This window comes from Dermochelys coriacea, chromosome 1, assembly GCF_009764565.3.
Source record: "Dermochelys coriacea isolate rDerCor1 chromosome 1, rDerCor1.pri.v4, whole genome shotgun sequence".
Classification (NCBI taxonomy): domain Eukaryota; kingdom Metazoa; phylum Chordata; order Testudines; family Dermochelyidae; genus Dermochelys; species Dermochelys coriacea.
In genome coordinates, this window is record NC_050068.2 from 306129292 (window position 1) to 306150118 (window position 20827).

The following is a 20827-nucleotide window of genomic DNA, read 5'->3' on the forward strand; positions in this document are numbered from 1 at the left end:
AGTTGTTCTTATATGTAAATACTGTCAAAGAAAAATACAAACTCCTCACTTTGGTTTGGATGTGAAATACAACTAGTCTCATTGCTTTCCGCACTGAAACATCAATCAGGTTTCAGAGAAGCAGCCGTGTTAGTCTGTATTCGCAAAAAGAAAAGGAGGACTTGTGGCACCCTAGAAACTAACAAATGTATTAGAGCATAAGCTTTCGTGAGCTACAGCTCACTTCATCGGATGCATTTGGTCCCCTCTGTTTTTTCCACCAAATGCATCCGATGAAGGGAGCTGTAGCTTATGCTCTAATAAATGTGTTAGTCTCTAAGGTGCCACAAGTCCTCCTTTTCTTTTTGTGAAACATCAATGTAACCGGTTTAGTACACACTATCTGGTGATCTGCAAGAGGATTTATGAAGGAAACTGGAGGCTTCTGACCGCGACCAGAGAACACAGAGACAGCTCCGAAGAGCTTGTCATCTGAGGGCTAAAATTTGGTGCCTTTCCAGCACCACCGCCCTCGCAACATGCCGACGTGCTGCAAAGCGAATACATCGATTTTCCTTTTCGAAGCAAGCAGCCGCCTAACTTGGATCGCCGTGTGGAGTGGTTGGCAAGGCAACCTCGCCCCAGGTTTCAAAATCTGCACAGGCAGAACAAGGTTGGGAAAGTCCAGTTTCGGGATTATTGTTTCCCCTTTCCACCCCTTGCTGCTCCCAGAGCTTTGGGGATGTGCCTAGACCCACCACGGCTGTCATCCCAGCCAAAAGCAAGCAGAACAACCCCTGGCCGGCGGCCAGCTGTCTCACTTACAGCTACCTCCCCCTCGCTTGCTTTTTACAATACAGGCTCTTCCTTTCTCAGCGCGTCTAAAGTATAGCGCAGTGAAACCGCGGTCCGACTCTCCATCGAGCCCAGGACAGCATGTCTGGTAGCCAATACGTAGACTCAGAGGTAGGATTTGCCTTGGGATCCTTTCAAAAGTCAGTTTCAGGTCAGATACTTCTCGTTCCTGCTTCTTCCTGGCTCCAAGTACCTGCTTCAGCTATCGCTGGCTTGGCTTCTCTGGGCATTCTTGGCACTTTTCTTTACTGCTCTTGCTCTTGACCGTGACCCCCCCCCCCACCCCAGCAAAGGAGATGGGGAGGGATGGTTAGAGATAAGGCGGGTTGTTTGTCCACGTTGCTGGCTGCCCAAGGACATTTGGGTCTATTATTTGTCACCTTTGGGAAAGTTCCTCTCCCCAGCCGGAGCCGATCGCTTTCCCTTCGTCCGGCTCTTTAGCTCGGATTTGTAAACGTCTCTGTAGGGGACCGCGTCGCTCCGCAAAGCGACAGGCCAGTTTATTTCGTGGGGCTGGCCATGGAGCTGCAGGGTGTTTGCCGGCCAGCACTAGCGGCACGTTGCACAACGAGCAAAAGGCCCCACCTGAGCAGGCTGTTCGGCCCGCTGCAGCCCTGTCGGGAAGGGGCTATGCTCTGCCCCGGGGACGAGCATACCCTTGGCAGCCCCGGGGACAAGGGCCCAGGGCGCCCCGAGCCGGGGGCTCTGGGCGGAGGGCAGGAGGGGTGAGATCAGGGTACTTGGAGCCGCAGGTGGCTGGGCTGGAGACGGGAGCCGAGATCGGGGGCCGGGCACGCTACAGCCCGAGGCTGGGGAAGGATGGCTGAAGGGAGGCTGGAGATCGGCCTGAGACAGGGGCACAGACCTGAGATCCCCGCCGGCGCTGCCGGGACGGGTGGGGGGTGAGGGGGGGGGGAAGCGGGGTGCAGAGCGGGACCGGGCGGCGGTGGCGGGGGCACGGAGCGGGCGCGGGTTCAGCGGGGCTGGGCACATTCTCCTCAGGGGCGAGGGCGCGGCGGGGCGGGGCGGGCTGGGCGCAGGGGACCCCTGGCGGTGGGAGTCGGGAGCGCGCGCGGGGGGGGGGGAAGGGGGGGGCTGCTTTTATCCGTTTAAAAAGCCAGCCGGGGGGGCAGGCTCGGCGCTGAAGGGTCCCCGGCTCCGCGCGCGCTGCAGCCCCGCCGCTGGAGGAGCCGGTGACGCTCCCCGCCAGCGCCCAGCCCCGGGGAGTGGCTCATCTCTGCCCCGCTCCCGTCCCGTGGCCAGGGGCTCCGGCACAGCGCGCCCGTCCGGGAGCACGGGAACATCTACAAACCCCACAACAAGAGCATGGCCGAGGAGCTGAACGAGAAGGCGATGCACGACGTGCACACCAAGGAGATCGACCTGGTCAACCGGGACCCCAACGGGCTCAACGACGACGTGGTCAAGGTAAGGATTCAAAAGCCCGGCGACGCGGGAGATCCGGGGCTGACCGGCGGGGTGGGGGGGGTGGGGGCAGAGAAGCTGGAGCCGTTTTGTTCTGATGGGGGGATTTATTTCTTTTTTGTTGCCACCGCAGCTCCAGGGGCCGGCGGCACGGGGTTGGCAGAGGTGCCAGGGACCGAGCTGGCAACATCTGTGACCGTTCCTTGCTTCCCTCTCCATCACCTGCTGTCCCGGCAAACTATTTAAAAGCGGGGCGGGAGGGGGGGGGCACTTTACTGCAGCGGCTTAAATAGCCTCCTGTGAGGCAGTACATTCAGGGTGACTAGCTGGGGCGCTGGAAACCCGTGGGAGCGCAACAGAATGGGGGGAACCGGGGGACACCCCCGCTAAGTGCATGAACCTGCGCGACGTGTTCCAGACCCAGGGAAGCTGTTGCGGGAGCGCCAGGGAAACGGGGGGGTTCAGCCCGGTCCGCGCAGCCTGCTACTCTGAAACGTGTTTTCTGGGCATCTCTAACCGGTAACCAACTAGCTCCTGTAGCTTTCACGCCAATAGTGCAAGCTGAACAAAATGCAGCTACAACTGTGCGAACTGTCCTTTTGTTAAAAGAAAAGGAGGACTTGTGGCACCTTAGAGACTAACAAATGTATTAGAGCATAAGCTTTCGTGAGCTACAGCTCACTTCATCGGATGCATTTGGTGGAAAAAACAGAGGAGAGATTTATATACACACACACAGAGAACATGAAACAACTACCTTGCTTGTCACCATGAAAGGTTTTCCTCCCCCCCCCCCCCTGCTGCTGGTGATGGCTTATCTTAAGTGATCACTCTCCTTACAGTGTGTATGATAAACCCATTGTTTCATGTTCTCTCTGTGTGTATATAAATCTCCCCTCTGTTTTTTCCACCAAATGCATCCGATGAAGTGAGCTGTAGCTCACGAAAGCTTATGCTCTAATAAATTTGTTAGTCTCTAAGGTGCCACAAGTACTCCTTTTCTTTTTGCGAATACAGACTAACACGGCTGCTACTCTGAAACCTGTCCTTTTGTTGCGGTCCCGCTGGCTGCAAATACTTGTTGGTGGGGTGAGACATGGAACGAACATTACCATATTTAACCCAGGAAGGCAGATTTTACTGGCTAGCAATGATTCCTATAAATGCCTTATAAAGGAATGGCCAAAAAAAAAAAGGCAAAAATCAGGTGGAACTCAGATTACACTGTTAAGGATATTGACCGTGAGTTCTCTAAACTACTTTCCTGTGGAACGGCTTTTTCCTGATCCAGATGCACACAACTCACTTTTCCGAAGCCAAATGTTTGCAAAACCATAGCTCCTGGTTATTTTTTCCCCGCCAGCAGTGGAATGATAAAAACAGGCAATAAACAAGCAAAAACTCACTGGGACTGGCTCTCTGGTCAGATTTTTAATTCCAATTTTGATCATTTCAGCAAATCTGGGTCAATGGACATTGTTGCCTGGGCCCATCTGGGTCAGAGAAACCCTGGAGTTGATCCCTCATTAGCAGAGGAATTTTATACTACACATGTGAAGGCCAAGGACAATATCCTTCAAGTTTGTTGGAATCTGGGAAAAACAGCAGATATGCACTCAATGCTAACCTGTTTCAGATCCAGCAGTCATTTAGTGCAATCCTAGTCCATCCTGCCTCTAGGATGGGAGGTAAAGTCTGTCTATTCAGGTACTTTCAAGAAATGTTTCATTCTCTCTGTATCAGAACAATTTCACTTTTGTTGATTTTCAAGGCAGGTTGGTGAAATGATTTAGACCTCTAGGGTCTAATCCAGAAAGGTACAGAGCAGTCTTAAATCTCATTGACTGCGACAAGATTTGAAGGTAGTCATCACAGCAGAGGCTCTCTGCCTTGCTGGATCAAGCCCTAAAAGTTTTTGCAGGCAGATGGAATGCTCATGGAGCTATTTCCATAACTTTGGCTTTACAATCTAGAAACAAAAGAAGTTAAATTCTGTACACACTGAAAAATGGTCTACAAAAGATACAGAATGGTGCAAATCTCAATTTACAAACCAACAACTTGTATTTATAAACCAAGAATGTTGTTTTCCTTTTGGTTGTGGAAGAGGAGATGTAGGGGGAGAGCTATGTGAGAGTTCAGAGAGGAGCATGCTAGTGCTCATGTAACCCACATATCTCCTCGGTGTGGTGTTCTATCCCATCTAGTAGCACCCAGCCCACTTAGAAAGATTAATGCGTCTACTTTACCGTGTCAGCTAAGGGCCAAATGGCTTTTAGCTCATTGTAGTAGAGGCTCATGCATTTAGCTCCAGAGGTCCCAGGTTCCATCCTGCCCACTAGTGACCTGGGACTGTCGGTGTTACACTCACTGTATGCTGCAGCAGTGGTAGTAGAAGTCCCCCATGCAACTAAAACTTCTGAGTATGAGTCATAGCCCCCAGGCAGGCTGGAATCTGGATATCCACAGAACAGAAAGAAAGATCCTACTGGGAAAAGAAGCAGATCGCAGATGGGGGGAAAAAAACATAGCTGTCTTAAAGGAAACTGAAATTTACAAAGCACATCCCTTCCACCCGCCCACAGGGATAAGTCCTGCAGATGGTTATTTGTTACTCCCAGTGACCCAAAAGAAAGTTAGAAAGTAAGAACTATAGGAATTTAAAAAAAAACAAAACCTTTGATCTCTCTCTGAAACAATCTGGAACCCTCTTATCCACAAATGTGCCACTTGCAAACACTCTAAAAATCCCCACCAGCCAACCAGTCAGAAAACTGATATTGCTTCCAAAGTATGCGCATCCCAGTGAGTGAGTGAGTGACAGGGAATGTCAGTATCATATCAAGACAGTGTTCAGATCCCCACTTTCAGTAAAGTTTAGAGAGATAAGGTGGGTGAGGTAATATCTTTTATTGGACCAACTTCTGTTGGTAAGAGAGACAAGCTTTCATGCTACACAGGGTATCCATCTTTTGTTTTTTACTAATAGCAACATTTGCAAAATTCATAGGGCAATTGGAAAAACAAGATTTTCCCACCTAGTTACAAGACAGGCAACAATTTCTTTTGCTATTTATACTTTATTTCACAGATAGTTCCAATTTGCAAACTTTAGATCCAAATTTCCGGGTTCTTTGGCTACTGCTTTTAAGTTCAGCTCTTTAAGGGGCAAACATAAAGTTCATATCCAGTTTCTGATCCAAATCAGAGCTTTCTGAAAGCTTCTGGAAAGGCAGTGTAGTCTAGTGGACAGGACTTGACTGGGTGTCAGGTAATCTGGGTTCTGCTCCTGTCTCAACCACTAGCTGGCTGTGTTCCTTGAGCAGGTAATTTTGCTTCTATTCCCCCCTGCCATTTGTCCATCTCATCTACTTAGACAGTAAGTTGTTCAGGGCAGAGAGTGTCTCAGGGCAGCGAATGTGTTAGTACAGTACCTAGCATAATAGGGCCCCAGTCTCCGCTGGGGTCTCTAGGTGCTACCATACAAGTAATATTACAATACAAGTAATAAACAAATAGTACAAGTTCAGGGGTGTATGGAGTCAGAGTTGTGATTCAGCCCTATTTCTACTTTGTTTAAAATATTTGTGTTTCACCAGATTCAGAACTTTCAGCCTTTTACTCGGTATCCATGCATTTCTTGCCACTATGCTATGAGAGTCAGATGGTAACATGGGGGCAAGTAAATCAACCATGAAAAGTAAATGATTAGACAGAGAACAAGGAATCTGCTCTGTAAGCAGCTCTTTAAAAGGCCTCAGTGCTGCCTGCATTCAAAAAAATCTCATAACAAGTTTTAAAAATAACCCGAGCTTGTGAGAAGCAGGGGATGCGTTCCCCTGATGTACATCACGCTGAGCCACACAGTTCACTGCATTTGCACAGTGTCCTCTGCACCAGATAAATAAGCTGTATGGAGCACAGCAGTAAAGTAAGGTGATGTCAGCTAGGTAGGAATCAAGAAAAGGGCATATACCTGCTCCTGATCTGTATTGACACTAGGGGACTGGAGGAGCTTGACTCTAAAGCTAAAGAGATTGGTGACCTAAGCTTCAGTCACAATGTGACTTTAAAAGATCTATGAAATGGAAGCTAAGTGCCATACTAATTCCTGAAAAGCTGACTAAATGGCCTGATTTATTTTAGCATTGGGGTGTATATTACAACTCCCAGTACATAAGGCCCTCTCAGTTAAGGTGAAAAGGCAGCATGATGTGGGATTCTATGTGGGAGGAAGGATGGTGTAGTGGTTGGGGTAGGCCAGGCCAGGCCTTAGAAATTGTAGGGTCAATTCCCTATCCTGCCACAGTGCTTGCTCCTCGGCAAGTCACTTAGTCTTTCTGGGCCTCAGTTCCCCTTCTAACAGATAATAATAGTGCTTCCTTATCTCACAGGTATATGCCAAAGATAAATACTTTAAAGCTTGTGAGGTACTCAGGCTCAGAGCCACAGTAGGCACCAAGTCCAAAATTTAGGCACAAGTGAGATCCTCAAAAGCCTCACTGAGCTGCCACCTAACCCTGAAGACTCCTAAAATCTCCTGAGCGACATTTTCACTGTAAAAGTCCCCAGGCCAGGCCTTAGAAATTGTAGGATCAATTCCCTATCCTGCCACAGTGCTTGCTCCTCGGCAAGTCACTTAGTCTTTCTGGGCCTCAGTTCCCCTTCTAACAGATAATAATAGTGCTTCCTTATCTCACAGGTATATGCCAAAGATAAATACTTTAAAGCTTGTGAGGTACTCAGGCCCAGAGCCACAGTAGGCACCAAGTCCAAAATTTAGGCACAAGTGAGATCCTCAAAAGCCTCACTGAGCTGCCACCTAACCCTGAAGACTCCTAAAATCTCCTGAGCGACATTTTCACTGTAAAAGTCCCCAAGTTGCCCAAGTTTCCGCTGCTGGGCATATGCACAACACCTCACTCTAGGTGCCTGGGCCCCAGACGACCCTCAAACCAGATGAAGATTGTCTCATGCCCTGTCTATCTCATCTGTGGGCCAGATCCGATAGGCATTTTCAGAGCACACCCAATGCCAAGCAAAACAGCTGGAGGAGCAGAGGAGGCATTGAAATGCCTCAGATTTGAGCTTCAGATCCTACGGTGATGTCCCCCTTATAAGTACCTTCAATAGTTAGTTTTACCCCTGTCCAATCTCTGACTGTGGGGTGGAAGTGGGGGGAGAAAGAATCTTTCAACATCTGGCATTTCCTCATGCTCACGAAAGGCCGCGTTCTACAAGATGCCAAGTGCCCCTGACTGGGCAACATGGTGCAGGATGAGGTTCTAAATTAATTGATATGCTCAAATCTCTTCATGTGTGCACAACATTGTGTATTCATGAGGCCGTGTGAGAGAAAAACAACTTGCTTTAAGCAGTGACATGTGTTGGACCGTTTGGACTGAACTACCACAGGGTGAATACTGCAAAACTTTTCCAGGGGTATTCTCAGTGTTGTCAATGAATTAGCTTCAGACACATGCTCAGCTTTCATGTCAGCTTGCAGTGAACATTCATGTGATCAAATGTTATTGGCATGAATGTTCATGGGACATGAATTTCATAGTTACATGCATGACTATTTTCCAAATTGAATTTGAAAACTGACACGCAGAAGTACTGGTGTGCTTCCACACTTGTCCAATCAGGGAAGAGAAACAATACCACATGTCTTATTTCATAGACTCATAGATTTTAAGGCTAGAAGGGCCTTTAAGGACTGTCCAATCCACACTAACCAACAGAGTTCAACTAATGTATACTCACACGCAGATGTTTGATGTCTATGGAGTGAAAAAAATTGCCATAAAATTAATAAAATATTTTTAAAGAACAAATACATCTAAGAAAACTGCAACATTAGGGGACATTTCATGAGCAGAAAAATATCTGCTACGTTTATCAAACATATTTTTGTTCCAAGCTTTTTACTCAGCTCCAAATTGAACATTGTTGTCTCGTGTTAGTCTTTGAAGTAACAGTCCTTTATAAATAAAACAGTCAGCACCTCTGCAATTTTATTTTTCTTATGCACTCAGATACTCTGGAGGCCATATAAGTTTTTAAAGAGAGACAAAATAAAAGTAATTGTTTGCCACTGAGTGCCAGATTTTCCTGTTTTATTTGCTGTATGGTCTACATTATCAAAAATGACCACTAATTTTTTGTCCAGCTCCTGGGTACCAAACTTGAGACCTGTTGGGTCTAATTTATGAGTGCTGAGCAGAAGAACATGCCTTGATGTCTCAGGTTGGGCACCAAAATTGAGGCACCAAAAACTGGTTCTTTTCAAAATGTAGGCCTTCAGTAGTATCTATATTAAGTTCTTCTTTCATCATGCAGATCTGTTACAATTTATTCTAAAGTTACAATTTTCCTGAGAGGATGTTTTTCATTCACGTAGAAAAAAATGGGGTAAAACGCTTAGTTACATGTGTGCAAACCCACTGAAGTCAATGGAGTCACATATATGGAGGAGAACAGAATTTAGCTTGTCTTTGTTTATGCTTTCTTTTAAAAACTTAGCTCAATTTGCATAATGAATTTAAAAGTGAGTGTTGGTGCAACATTTTGATATAAAGAGAGAGGTATGAAGACATGCTGGAATCTCATGAGTATGTAAAGATTCTCTGCTTATCAAAATCTAGATCATTTTCAGCTGAAGCCAGACTTTACATCTACAAAAAGGCACTTTCTGAGGGTTAAGGCCTATATTAATTTCTTCAATCAGAAATCATTTGGGATAGAGGTATAGGAAGGAGGGGTAGAGTGTAACCTCAACTCCCTTGTAAGACCCACATAAGTCCAGGCAAAACTGTAGTCCTAGCACTCAGCAGGAGGACAGACAATGCTCCCTCTCTGTTTCCTCTGGGATGAGGGGGAGAAAGCTAGAAGATGGGGTAATGGCTCCAACTACCCGACAGTGGAATTGGCCGGCCAGCTGGAAGGTAGTAATGGGTTCTAGCAGCAGGTGTACTGCCTTTGCACCTGTGAGATCCTGGGGCCATTCTGTAGTACATAGAACAGCCTTACAGCTATATAGCTCATATACCACAATTGACTCTGAGCTGTACTCTGCACTTTCTATGCCATGTTCTTCACCTCTGTGAGAGGCGACACAACCATTAGTGTCTTTATCACAATAGTGACCTTTATCACAAACCCCTTATTGTTCTCATCTGCCTTTTATCATTCCCCAAGGGAGCCAATATTCACCTGTGTCTGGCTGAGGAGGAGGGGGTGCTTTCTTCATGAGGACTTTAGCACTTCCTAAAATTGTGCCCCACAACACACTTTGATTTTTTTTCATCATAGGGCCAAATTATGGTCCTGAAACCCTCTGGAGTACTGTGGCCTGGGGAACACTTTGAGTGCTCCAACTGTGGTGGAGGAAAACATTCTGCCTGCATAAGGCATAACAACTTCACTGGTGCTGGGAAAAGCACAGCGAGGAGCAGGTTTCTTTGCACCTTAAAAAATATGTAGCCTATCCTCCTCCAGCAATTCCTTGTTTCTTACACAAGCTGGGTGGGCTATGTCCAGCCTCCCAGCCCACTCAGCTGTGCCGCCTCAGTACCAGTACGCACTACCAGTGATGATACAGCTACAGTATTTGGTTCCCACTCCTTGGTCATGAGCATAGCCAGCCAGATAAATACTGTCTCCTTCAAGGGTGTGTTAGATAGGAAATTTCCATTGCACCCTCTGGAAAACCCAGGCAAGGCCATCCACAATTTGGTTCTTATTTTGTTTTTAAAAAGCAATGACCACCAACTACTTACTGCCTGAGAGACCCTTCTTTTGGCAGATGTCTCCTGATTTACTACAGATACAAACTACATCTACAAATTCAGGGGTGGGATAGCTTAGTGATTTGAGCATTGGCCTGTTAAACCCAGGGTTATGAATTCAATCCTTGAGGGGGGCCATTTAGGGATCTGGGGTAAAAATTGGGTGTTGGTCATGCTTTGAGCAGAGGGTTGGACTAGATGAGGTCCCTTCCAACCCTGAGATTCTATGAAACAACGAGGAGTTTTTGCACCTAGTTTAATTTGCAAAAGCTTTTATCATTGTTGCTCAAATATAATTAAGTATTCAGTCCTTCCACTTCAACAGTTTATTCAGCTCGATGCGGTTCAGCTCACTACAGGATCAAACATATTCCAGAAACTTTGATCAGATGTGAACAAACATCACATACACCATTTACACTGGTATCAGGGCGGGCACTACTATTCAGTCTGTCCAATGAGCCACGCTGGCTTGGCACTCCCCCTTTATGATTCTTAAAACAAGACTTAGCAGAATTTGATTTTTTTAAATATAATTTTGATAGATAATATCAGTGTTTATTTGTAAGTATTTTTTCTATTTTTATTTATTTAAAATGTCATGGTTGTGGGAAATTATGCGGGGAGCAGTATCAGACAACAGGATGGGTCAGACACTAATAATTTAATAACCATAGACATTGATTTAAAAAAGTTAAAGCTTTATAACCATTAAAATAGAAATTGTCAACATCATGTCAAAATATACAGAGAAAATATCCTTAAATCAAACTCTACTAAGTTCTAGCTCAGCATTTTTCTTACTTTGCCTATCTGTACATTTCTGTTATTAGCAATGAAAATATTTTTCATCGGTTTGTGGGTATGTGGTTAAATTGACATTTTACCGACATTTACGGATAAAAATCTAATCCTTCCAAGCCTACTTAAAAACATTTATGATTCCCATCAATGGCTAAAAAGAGAAAGTCAGTGCCAAAGGCAATATTAACTCAAATTAATCACCTCATCTAATACTTTGCACCTAGGCAGTCAGACACCTGTGTGTGGAGTGCAGCATAAATACGGAGACAGATGTAGATGTACAGAGAGAGCATCTTCCATCTAATGAATGAAGGAATATCTTAGTTCACAAACCTTCTGTGAGGAAAGTCAGTTTTGTCATCCATGTTTTACAGATGGGAGTGCTAAGGCACAAAAAAAAGATTGTGGCTTGTCCAGAGTCAGTGGCAGAGCCAGGAATAGAATCCAGGGGTTGAACTAGATGAAATAAGAGAAAATCCAGAGCTCAGCCAGGACTTTTCTTCCACCAGGAATGGATGAGATTTAATATACAGTCCCTTTCCTTTGTTTCTGCACAGTGCTGATAGTTTCTTAATGTCAAATATTAACTTGCAAGTGTTTATTTGGCTCCTTAATTGTACATAGTCCCAGAAGTTTGGACAAACTTTGCCTACCCATACACTCTGGTGGCCTTGTTCAAATGACTCTTCTATAACTAGCTCTGGATTCAGGGGTTAGGGGATTGATTCACCATTGCAATACTCCAGTGTTATATCAGAGTACACTGGTTTGGAACTGGAGTAATGTAGATAGGGAATTGAGGCTGAGCACAGTTCTTTCAAAGCATCAGTCACACTTTACATGGAAGACAAGGAAGTATTGGGTACTCTTTTGCTGGACTTGGAAGATTAATCATTCATAGGGATTACAGTGGTTAACCAGTAATTGTATTTATTCTGATCAAAGCCTCTTTTTAAAATATTTTGTTTATATTTAAGCTCTCACCATAATTAAACCCTTATGCATTGGCTTCCTGTTTAACACCAATGAATATGATTCATAATGTTTATTTGTTTGCTATGGTGACATAATGAACTATTCAGTACTGATGCTTATTGTATTAGCATTTTTACACTGCCCCAAATTATACGAGGTGCTTCACAGAAGGCAAATGTTATAGCCAACATAATTTGACAGATGACATGTAACACACAAACTTTAAAAAGACTTTGACAAATTAGAATTGTCAGTGGGTAAATGTCATTTTGGGGAAGAATTTCCTGTATGATGCATAGTGTTGAACTCTTTATCTCACAATTCTTCATTAACAAAACTGGGAGTTCTGTGATATGAACATATAAGGAGTATGCAACCGAGAGATCTGCACATCAGGTCCAAAAAGAGTATTTTACACTTTGACACTTTTCAAGCAATAAGAAGCAATACATTATACTAAACTGGCTTGGATGAAGCTATAGAACTAGGGGCACCTGCTAACGAAGAGAAAATCCATGTCAATTAAAAAGAAAAGGAGGACTTGTGGCACCTTAGAGACTAACAAATTTATTTGAGCATAAGCTTTCGTGAGCTACAGCTCATTAAATTTGTTAGTCTCTAAGGGGCCACAAGTCTTCCTTTACTTTTTGCGGATACAGACTAACACGGCTGCTACTCTGAAACATGTCAATTAAGTTAATCTCAGTATTTCTCTGTACCCTCCAATGACCAGCCTCTTAATAACTTTAAATGGTAGCCCTTATTATAGGCAATTTCATCCACAGTGTAACTCTCTGACTTCAGGGGAATTGTATGTGGGAAGAGTTTGGTCTGTAGTCTTATGTTTATCTGGCACACATGCTATGTTTTCAGACAAGTGGGAACTGATAAGTTCAGCTTCTCAAATAGGAAGTGAGAAGATACCATCACAGCTTAAGGTGAAAGCATCACATTCCCTGTTCAGACTGCTGCTGTGCTCAGTTTAAACTGGGATTTTCAAAAAACACATAGACTTTAAGGTCAGAAGGGGCCATTATGATCATCTAGTCTGACCTCCTGCACAATGCAGACCACAGAATCTCACCCACCCACTTCTGTAATAAACCCCTAACCTATGTCTGAGCTTCTGAAGTCCTCAAATCATGGTTTAAAGACTTCAGTGTGCAGAGAATCCTCCAGCAAGTGACCCATGCCCCATGTTGCAGAGGAAGACCCCCCAGGGCCTCTGCCAATCTGCCCTGGAGGAAAATTCCTTCCCGATCCCAAATATGGCGATCAGCTAAACCCTGAGCATCTGGGCAAGACTCACCAGCCAGACACCCAGGAAAGAATTCTCTGTAGTAACTCAGATCCCACCCCATCTAACATCCCATCACAGGCCATTGGGCATATTTACTGCTAATAGTTAAAGATCAATTAATTGCCAAAGTTAGGCTGTCCCATCATACCTCCATAAATTTATCAAGCTTAGTCTTGAAGCCAGATATGTCTTTTGCCCCTACTACTCCCTTTGGAAGGCTGTTCCAGCACTTCACTCCTCTGATGGTTAGAAACCTTCATCTAATTTCAAGACTAAACTTCCTGATGGCCAGTTTATAACCATTTGTTCTTGTGTCCACATTGGTACTGAACTCAAATAATTCCTCTCCCTCCCTGGTATTTATCCCTCTGATATATTTCTAGAGAGCAATCATATCTCCCCTCAGCCTTCTTTTGGTTAGGCTAAACAAGCCAAGCTCTTTGAGTCTCCTTTCATAAGACAGGTTTTCCATTCCTCGGATCGTTCTAGTAGCCCTTCTCTGTACCTGTTCCAGTTTGAATTCATCCTTCTTAAACATGGGAGACCAGAACTGCACACAGTATTCCAGATGAGGTCTCACCAGTGCCTTGTACAACGGTACTAACACCTCCTTATCTCTACTGGAAATACCTCACCTAATGGATCCCAAGACCGCATTAGCTTATTTCACGGCCATATCACATTGGCGGCTCATAGTCATCCTGTGATCAACCAATACTCTGAGTTTCTTCTCCTCCTCTGTTACTTCCAACTGATGCGTCCCCAGCCTATAACAAAAATTCTTGCTATTAATCCCTAAATGCATGACCTTACACTTTTCTCTATTAGATTTCATCCTATTGCTATTACTCCAGTTTACAAGGTCATCCAGATCTTCCTGAATGATATCCCAGTCCTTCTCTGTATTGGCAATACCTCCCAGCTTCGTGTCATCCACAAACTTTATTAGCACAAGGGAGCATCAGTGGGGTTTGGACACCTACTTCCCACAGGCTCCTTCAAAATCTCTGCCGTCACTCCCAAAAAATAACAAGAAACATGCTCCACTTTCACACTACACACAGTTACTATTTCTTATCGGCCCCATTTCTCTGCTCCCAATCCTTTTAGGAGCTCCACACAGACACATCTCTGTTCCTGTGCAGACTTCATTGCAGGAGCAAGGCCCTAGACTCACAGTGTCATCTATAAAAATTATAGTAATTTTTAAAATTAAATAGTTTTAACACTGTAACTTGAGGATCTGTAATTTATGGCCTTCCATAAAAAAATTCTAACAGAGGACATGCAGAGACAAATATTTTTAAAAGGCTCAGAAAAGTTCATTAGATTTTAAACAGCTTTATGCACCTTGTATTAATGCTACCTTCAGTTCTAGGCATGGCAGGTAAAAAACAGGCCGGGGGGGAGGCACATGAGGGGAAGAAGAGAGAGAAAATTATTACATATCATTATGGCAATCAAAGGGAAAGTGTTTATTTCAGTTGATGTAGTGTGGCTACCCAGTGGAAACTGGGTGTTGGGAAATTATACTTCTTCTCATCGCAATGATGTGTTGGTGCCTCTACACAAATTCGCATTAAATTTGTTTAATAAAATCTTTATTGATTATTTTGTTATTAAGGAGCTTGTGTTTGTAAGTGAGGAGGTTTAGGTGAATGAGAGAGAGGCTAGAGATACAGTATAAAGTGGTACTGGAGCACAAACAAGAGCTAGAACCTGATCCAAAGGCCGTTATAGCTAATGGAAATATTAACAGCATCAGGGCCCTAAAAACAAGACATTTTGTTTTAAAGAGTAGTGGAGTCTTTTAAAAATCTGTTTACCAAAATCTTTATTTCTCATAAAGAAATCCTAGGGTGAAATCCTGATATCAATGGCAGATTTCTCCTTGACTTCAGTGTTGCCTGAATTTTACCTCAATAATTTATTTTTTCTGAGTAGGAAACATTTTCAGATATCCCTGGTGTAGGTGGTTGAATCAGATGTATCAAATTGTGGCGTGTGAAACGAAGTGATACAAAAAAGTTAAATGTAGTTGAGAAAAGTTTCAGTATGGGGAAAATGTAGTGACCTAACCTAGCTTTCAGAACACCAGTTTCCAGGGAGGGAAACATCAGCTTTGTTTCCTCTATGACAAATTTACTCTGGCAACATCAAAGTAATTTTCCTTGGGAATTGGCTGGTAGGAATACACCATCTGCACAGGACATATAGCAGTACTTCAGAGAGATTCAGATGACTCCTTGGATGGATAGTTCATCAAATCTCTCAAGCTATATTCAGGCAAACCAGGTGAGAACTTGGATAAAGGCCCTCTAAAGAATGCCTAGTTGTTGCAAGAAATTATGTTGGTAAAAGCAGGTGGAATTCTCTCTGCATTCACATGCATAACTTTGATCTCATAAGGAGTTACAGTGACTTCAGTGGGACCGCTCAACCGATCAAGTTAAGCAAGTGCTAAGAAATGTATGCAGGCCTTGGTTGGTACTGAATCAATAACCCCACATAGTGTCAGGGAACAAGATGCTATCTTCTTGGCAGGACATAAACCTGGAGCTGGGTGAATTAAAAGCAAATAATTTATCTGAAATGCGCACAAGCAAATCATGATTTTTCTCAGATTTATTCATTATTCAAAATTATTTACTGAATGTATCTCTGGATTGTTTACAAGCAGCCCATTGGAATGATTTGATATTCAGAACTGAATATTTGAACCATATTGGTTAGTTTTGATTGAACACTTGCAATATTTCTCTTTGCTGATTGGAGGAGTGTCAGCCTTATTATCAGGATTCTTATTTATGAATTCAGCATTTGCTTTCTGTGAATATTTTCAAGTACTCACCGAAGATTCATTATTTCCAGGAACATTCTTGCTAGGAAACAAATTTACTAGAATATTGTAGTGCAAGTGAACACAAAAAGGGAAGGAAACTCAATCAAAACAAACTTACTTAAAAGTTTGAGCACATATTTGTGGGATATTTTTATTTATTTAATTTCATCATTGAGCCAGTTCTATATAAAACCAAGGGTTTGACTATTTGTGGTCCTATCGTTTCTTTTTTTTGTGCTAAAGGAAAAGTGTCATCCCTGGGGGACCTGGCGGGCTTCTATGAAGGCAGTGTGCTCTGATGGACTGATTTCAGGGCTGGAAGCCAAAGTCTCATCTTGACTTTTGTATTCATTGGTTGTGTGGTCAAAGGCAAGTTACCTCTTTGTCTCATGTGCTGGAAGAGACTCTTGATACATTTCATCCACCAGATTACAAGTCAAGGTGATTTCCCTGTTTCTGATAAAAATTATACCTGGATACTGCTAGAGACTCCTAATCTCTAAACGTCCTTGTCAAACCATGAGGATCTGTACTTTTGAATAGTAAGAATTTTGCCTTTGTCAGGTACCAGATTTCACCAAATGGCCAGTATTTAAAAGGGTTATCAGTGGGAAGCAGGACACCTGGGCATGAGCATGCTGTGTGTTTTCAGGGACAAAATATAAACATCCCCAGAAATGCAGGTGAATATGTTTGTTTGCCAGACGGTGCTGCCACCGTCCTCGATTCTGATCTGAGAGAGAGTTTTTGTTTAAAATGGAAAACAAGTGAAGAAAATCCTCAGTTCCTCCCCCGCCCCCACCCAGGCACGTGCAACCCAGGGCAGGGGGGAGTATTACAGGTCAAGGAGTGAAATATCTGTTGGAGTTTCTTGTAATATGGACAGCAGCTCACCATGCCTATTTCCTTTTCATAAAGGCTTTGAAGCTCTGAAGTGCTATTTAATGTCAGTGCTCCAGTTTATCATAAAATCAAAATCAGTAAAATCACATGGTTGCTAGGAGTCCAGGCAAAAGAGGAAAGAAGCAGCTCAATGACACATAACCCTACTCCCTCTGCTTCAACCCCAAATCAACCCCATATTCCTCTCCTAGTCTTCTCCTCTCCGCACATTCTGTGGGGATGACCTAATGTGCTTTTCCAGCTTCTCGGTTCCTCTGATACATTGGAAGGACTGTCAGGAAGACAGTTGATTCTGTGTGTGGAAGCATGTATTTTGCAAAGGAAGTGGGAATGATTGAGTCAGGGAAGCATTTAAAAGTTTGGATGCATTTTATCTGCAACTATTGGGCACTTCTTGCATAACTTTTACCTAGTTCCAACCACCTAACAGTGTTCTCCAGATTTTGTAACTGCACATTTTCAATATCTAAAAAGTAAGGACACAATAGCTAAGAACAAAATCCTCTGGACCTTCCATTTTTAATAACTCACCAATAATAATTTTAATAATTCACCAATCTTAACCACCTCTGGAAGAATTGCATCTGTCCTGAAGCTTCTCTCCCCTCCCAGATATGACTCATAATGCAGTGCGGCTATGGTCATTTTGAGACTATAGGCAACTTTACTTCAACTGAATTGTTTTTAAAGGAAGTTGAGTAAATGGAAAAATTTAAATGATAAGCTGAGCACAATAGGGAAAGATCTTATCTGCTTCCTGCTATATGATTGTTACTAGTCTTGTAAGGACACAATATAATCTAGCAAAAATATTGGTTTATTTAATATTTATTTAATGTGAGGAAAAACTTGCCGTAAAACAGCACAGTGCTGGCATTAAAATCAGCCTCAACATTTCATATTAGACATGTTTTAAAAATATAAATAACCCCTTTTTATGGCGTATATAAGATGATCAGAGGAATGGAAAACCTGTCTTATGAAAGGAGGCTTGTTTAGCCTAACCAAAAGAAGGCTGAGGGGAGATATGATTGTTCTCTATAAATATATCAGCGGGATAAATACCAGGGAGGGAGAGGAATTATTTAAACTCAGTACCAATGTAGACACAAGAACAAATGGATATAAACTGGTCATTGGGAAGTTTAGAGTTGAAATTAGATGAAGGCTTCTAACCATCAGAGGAGTGAAGTTTTGGAATAGCCTTCCAAGGGAAGCAATGGGGGCAAAAGACCTATCTGGCTTCAAGATTAAACTCAATAAGTTTATGGAGGAGATGGTATGATGGGATAACATGATTTTGTAATTAATTGATCTTTAAATATTCATGATAAATAGGCCCAATGGCCTGTGATGGGATGTTAGATGGGATGGGATCTGAGTTACTACAGAAAATTCTTTCCTGGGTATCTGGCTGGTGAATCTTGCCCATATGCTCAGAGTTTAGCTGATCGCCATATTTGGGGTCGGGAAGGAATTTTCCTCCAGGGCAGATTAGAAGAGGCCCTGGAGGTTTTTTGCCTTCCTCTGTAGCATGGGGCACGGGTCACTTGCTGGAGGATTCTCTGCTCCTTGAAGTCTTTAAACCACGATTTGAGGACTTCAGTAGCTCAGACATAGGTGAGAGGTTTGTTACAGGAGTGGGTGGGTGAGATTCTGTGGCCTGCGTTGTGCAGGAGGTCGGACTAGATGATCATAATGGTCCCTTCTGACCTTAGTATCTATGAATCTATATTCATGCATGTACATTGCTCATTAAGCACTTGGCTTTTGATCAGGCCCCGCAGCCCAGCAGAGCATTTAAGCCCATAATTTCAATGGGCCCATTCATGTGCTTGAAGTTAAGCACATACTTAAGTGCTTTGTTAGATCAGGGGTTTAAGGGTTCAATTTTGAAAGGGGCTGAATGCTTCCATAAGGAGCTGAACACCCTCCCACTGATTTCAGTGGAAATTGCAGGCTTTGAGCACTTCATCATAGCGCTCAGCACCTTGCTAGTTCATGCTGAAAATGAGCATCAGTGGCGTATGTAAATTGAATCGTTTGTGACCACATGCTCCAAAAATATGGCAGTGTTTTTTTGGGCATGCATCATCATAGCTGCAGAAATGTTGGCTGGATTGAAACCTCTGTGAAAATGTGGCCTTTAGGTATCTTCCTAGCCAATACAAAATGGTAAAGTTTGCTTTGCAAAAGGTGATGTCTCAAAGAACAAACTTTCAAAAGGGGTAGCAATGATAGCTGGAGGTTTGGGACTGGAATTTGTAGGAAACACCGCATGACTCCACAGCTTTTGATCTATAACTCACTCTTGCACCTCTCTCTCTTTTCTCATATAAAGAGTGCATATTTCTTCATTGAGCAGGCTGCTTCTTTGGAACAATAACTCTTATCTAAGACACTGTAATTAATAGAGGTTTTCTTTAAACAAACCTTGAAAGAGTAGACAAGTTCTTCATATCATTTGCCTCCTTGCAAATAAATCTCTGTTCAAACGGACTTAACTCACTGATAAACTAGTTTAAAAAACACCTCCAGGGCAAATGAAACTGCAGTATTTCTCATAGCAAAACCTAACAAAAGCTACAAGCAATGCAACAACTGGCTTTACCAAACTGAATAGTAGGAAACAAAGAACCGCTGAGGTCAGGAAATGTATTGTAGACGTAGAACAGAAGTTGGTAATGTTTAAAAATCTTTGGCCTAAACAGAAGGTTATTTTGAGTTATTAGCATCCTTTAATTGGTCAAAGCCCATTTCCTTACCTTGTGTCCATAATTTAGCATGCCTGTATTTTCATTAGCATTGCAGACGTGTCATGGCCATGTCACAACACACCCTAGAGGCTGTAGAATAACAAGTTCCCTGGTGTACATGTACCGCAGTTAGGGAGGCCTCTGCCTAAATCTGTGCCTGCTGCATGGAGCTGCTACAAGGTCTTTACAGGCTAACCTACATTTGGTATATTTGACAAAAGTGGAACCCAAGTAAAGTTTATCTTATCCTTGTGAGCCAGTGAGTTTCCCTACTGAAAGCTAATGGGAACCTTTGTTGTATCTCTCTGCCCTAATGTCCATATTTCTGGCCACTTCACTCCTATTTTTACATGGCTTGGTTCACTTTGGCTCTTGTTATCAGTCTGATGACACTCATCATCGCAGAGTGTTACTGGACTGATAACCAGAGGGGAAAGCTAAGAGACATGAACATGCTGCGGGAGAGGCAGAAAGAGTGATGTAGTCAGAACAATGGAAATGACCGTAGAACCTAGAAATGAGAATAACAAAATGCATAAGTTGCCTAGTGCATATGCTGCTTGTACAGGGTTGATCCCTATGCTAAGGGCAGAATCTGCTCCTCACAGAAGGCATCAGGGTGCTAGTTATGACTAAGGCTCCGCGTTAATCATGGCGGTCAGGTCACAGATTTTGAGACTTTCCGTGACCACCTGAGCAGCTCGGGCAGCCCCCGGGCCAGGCGCACCAGCTTTTGCTGTGGCTGTCTCAGGCTCCCTGCCCTCTCCCCTGCCCACAGCAGGTGTTTGGGTGTGGGGGGGCTCAGGGCTGGGGATTGGGGTGCCGGGCGGTGCTTACCTGGGGCAGGGGGGCTCCCCAGAAGGGCAATAGGAACTCCCCTCCCTCAGCTCCTAGCTCCAAGTGCTGGCTCCACCCACAGGCACTGCCCCCGCAGTTGCAGAACCCAGCACCCACAGCGCCCCCGCCCCAGGCCATGCTCCTCCCCTCCCCGAGTACCCCTAGTACCCCCCATGCCGCCCCCCGCCCAGCACCCACAGTGGCCCCAGGGCCGCTCCTCTGAGCCGCCCTCCCACCAAGTTTTAGTCAGGGGTATACAGTAAAAGTCCTGGACAGGTCACAGACTGTGAATTTTTGTTTATTGCCCGTGATCTGTCCACGACTTTTATTAAAAATAGCTATGACTGAAATGTAGTCTTAG

At 43.9% G+C, this 20827-nt stretch overlaps 1 protein-coding gene and 2 long non-coding RNA genes across 5 annotated transcripts in view; 2 read left to right on the forward strand and 1 right to left on the reverse strand.

Annotated features, from left to right (window-relative positions):
• The first annotated feature begins 627 nt into the window (after positions 1 to 627).
• CAV1 (caveolin 1) overlaps positions 628 to 20827 on the forward strand; it is a 29561-nt gene continuing 9361 nt past the window's right edge. The window contains exons 1-2 of one of the 3 annotated variants that reach the window (XM_043495392.1): positions 628 to 945; positions 2098 to 2262. In XM_043495392.1, coding sequence (XP_043351327.1) covers positions 916 to 945; positions 2098 to 2262 — 195 coding nt within the window. In that variant the 5' untranslated portion in view covers positions 628 to 915. Of the gene's footprint in view, positions 946 to 1430; positions 1571 to 1714; positions 1730 to 1901; positions 2263 to 20827 lie in introns of those variants that run through there. The other 2 variants (XM_043495406.1, XM_043495398.1) reach the window with 2 other exon arrangements.
• Positions 1332 to 20329, reverse strand: LOC122456373. The gene is made up of 3 exons (XR_006275282.1): positions 20319 to 20329; positions 12559 to 12564; positions 1332 to 1419 (listed from the first exon to the last, which is right to left on the reverse strand). It is a non-coding gene; the product is annotated as an uncharacterized LOC122456373 (long non-coding RNA).
• LOC122456374 lies at positions 14011 to 20330 on the forward strand. Its single transcript, XR_006275283.1, has 2 exons — positions 14011 to 17815; positions 18592 to 20330. It is a non-coding gene; the product is annotated as an uncharacterized LOC122456374 (long non-coding RNA).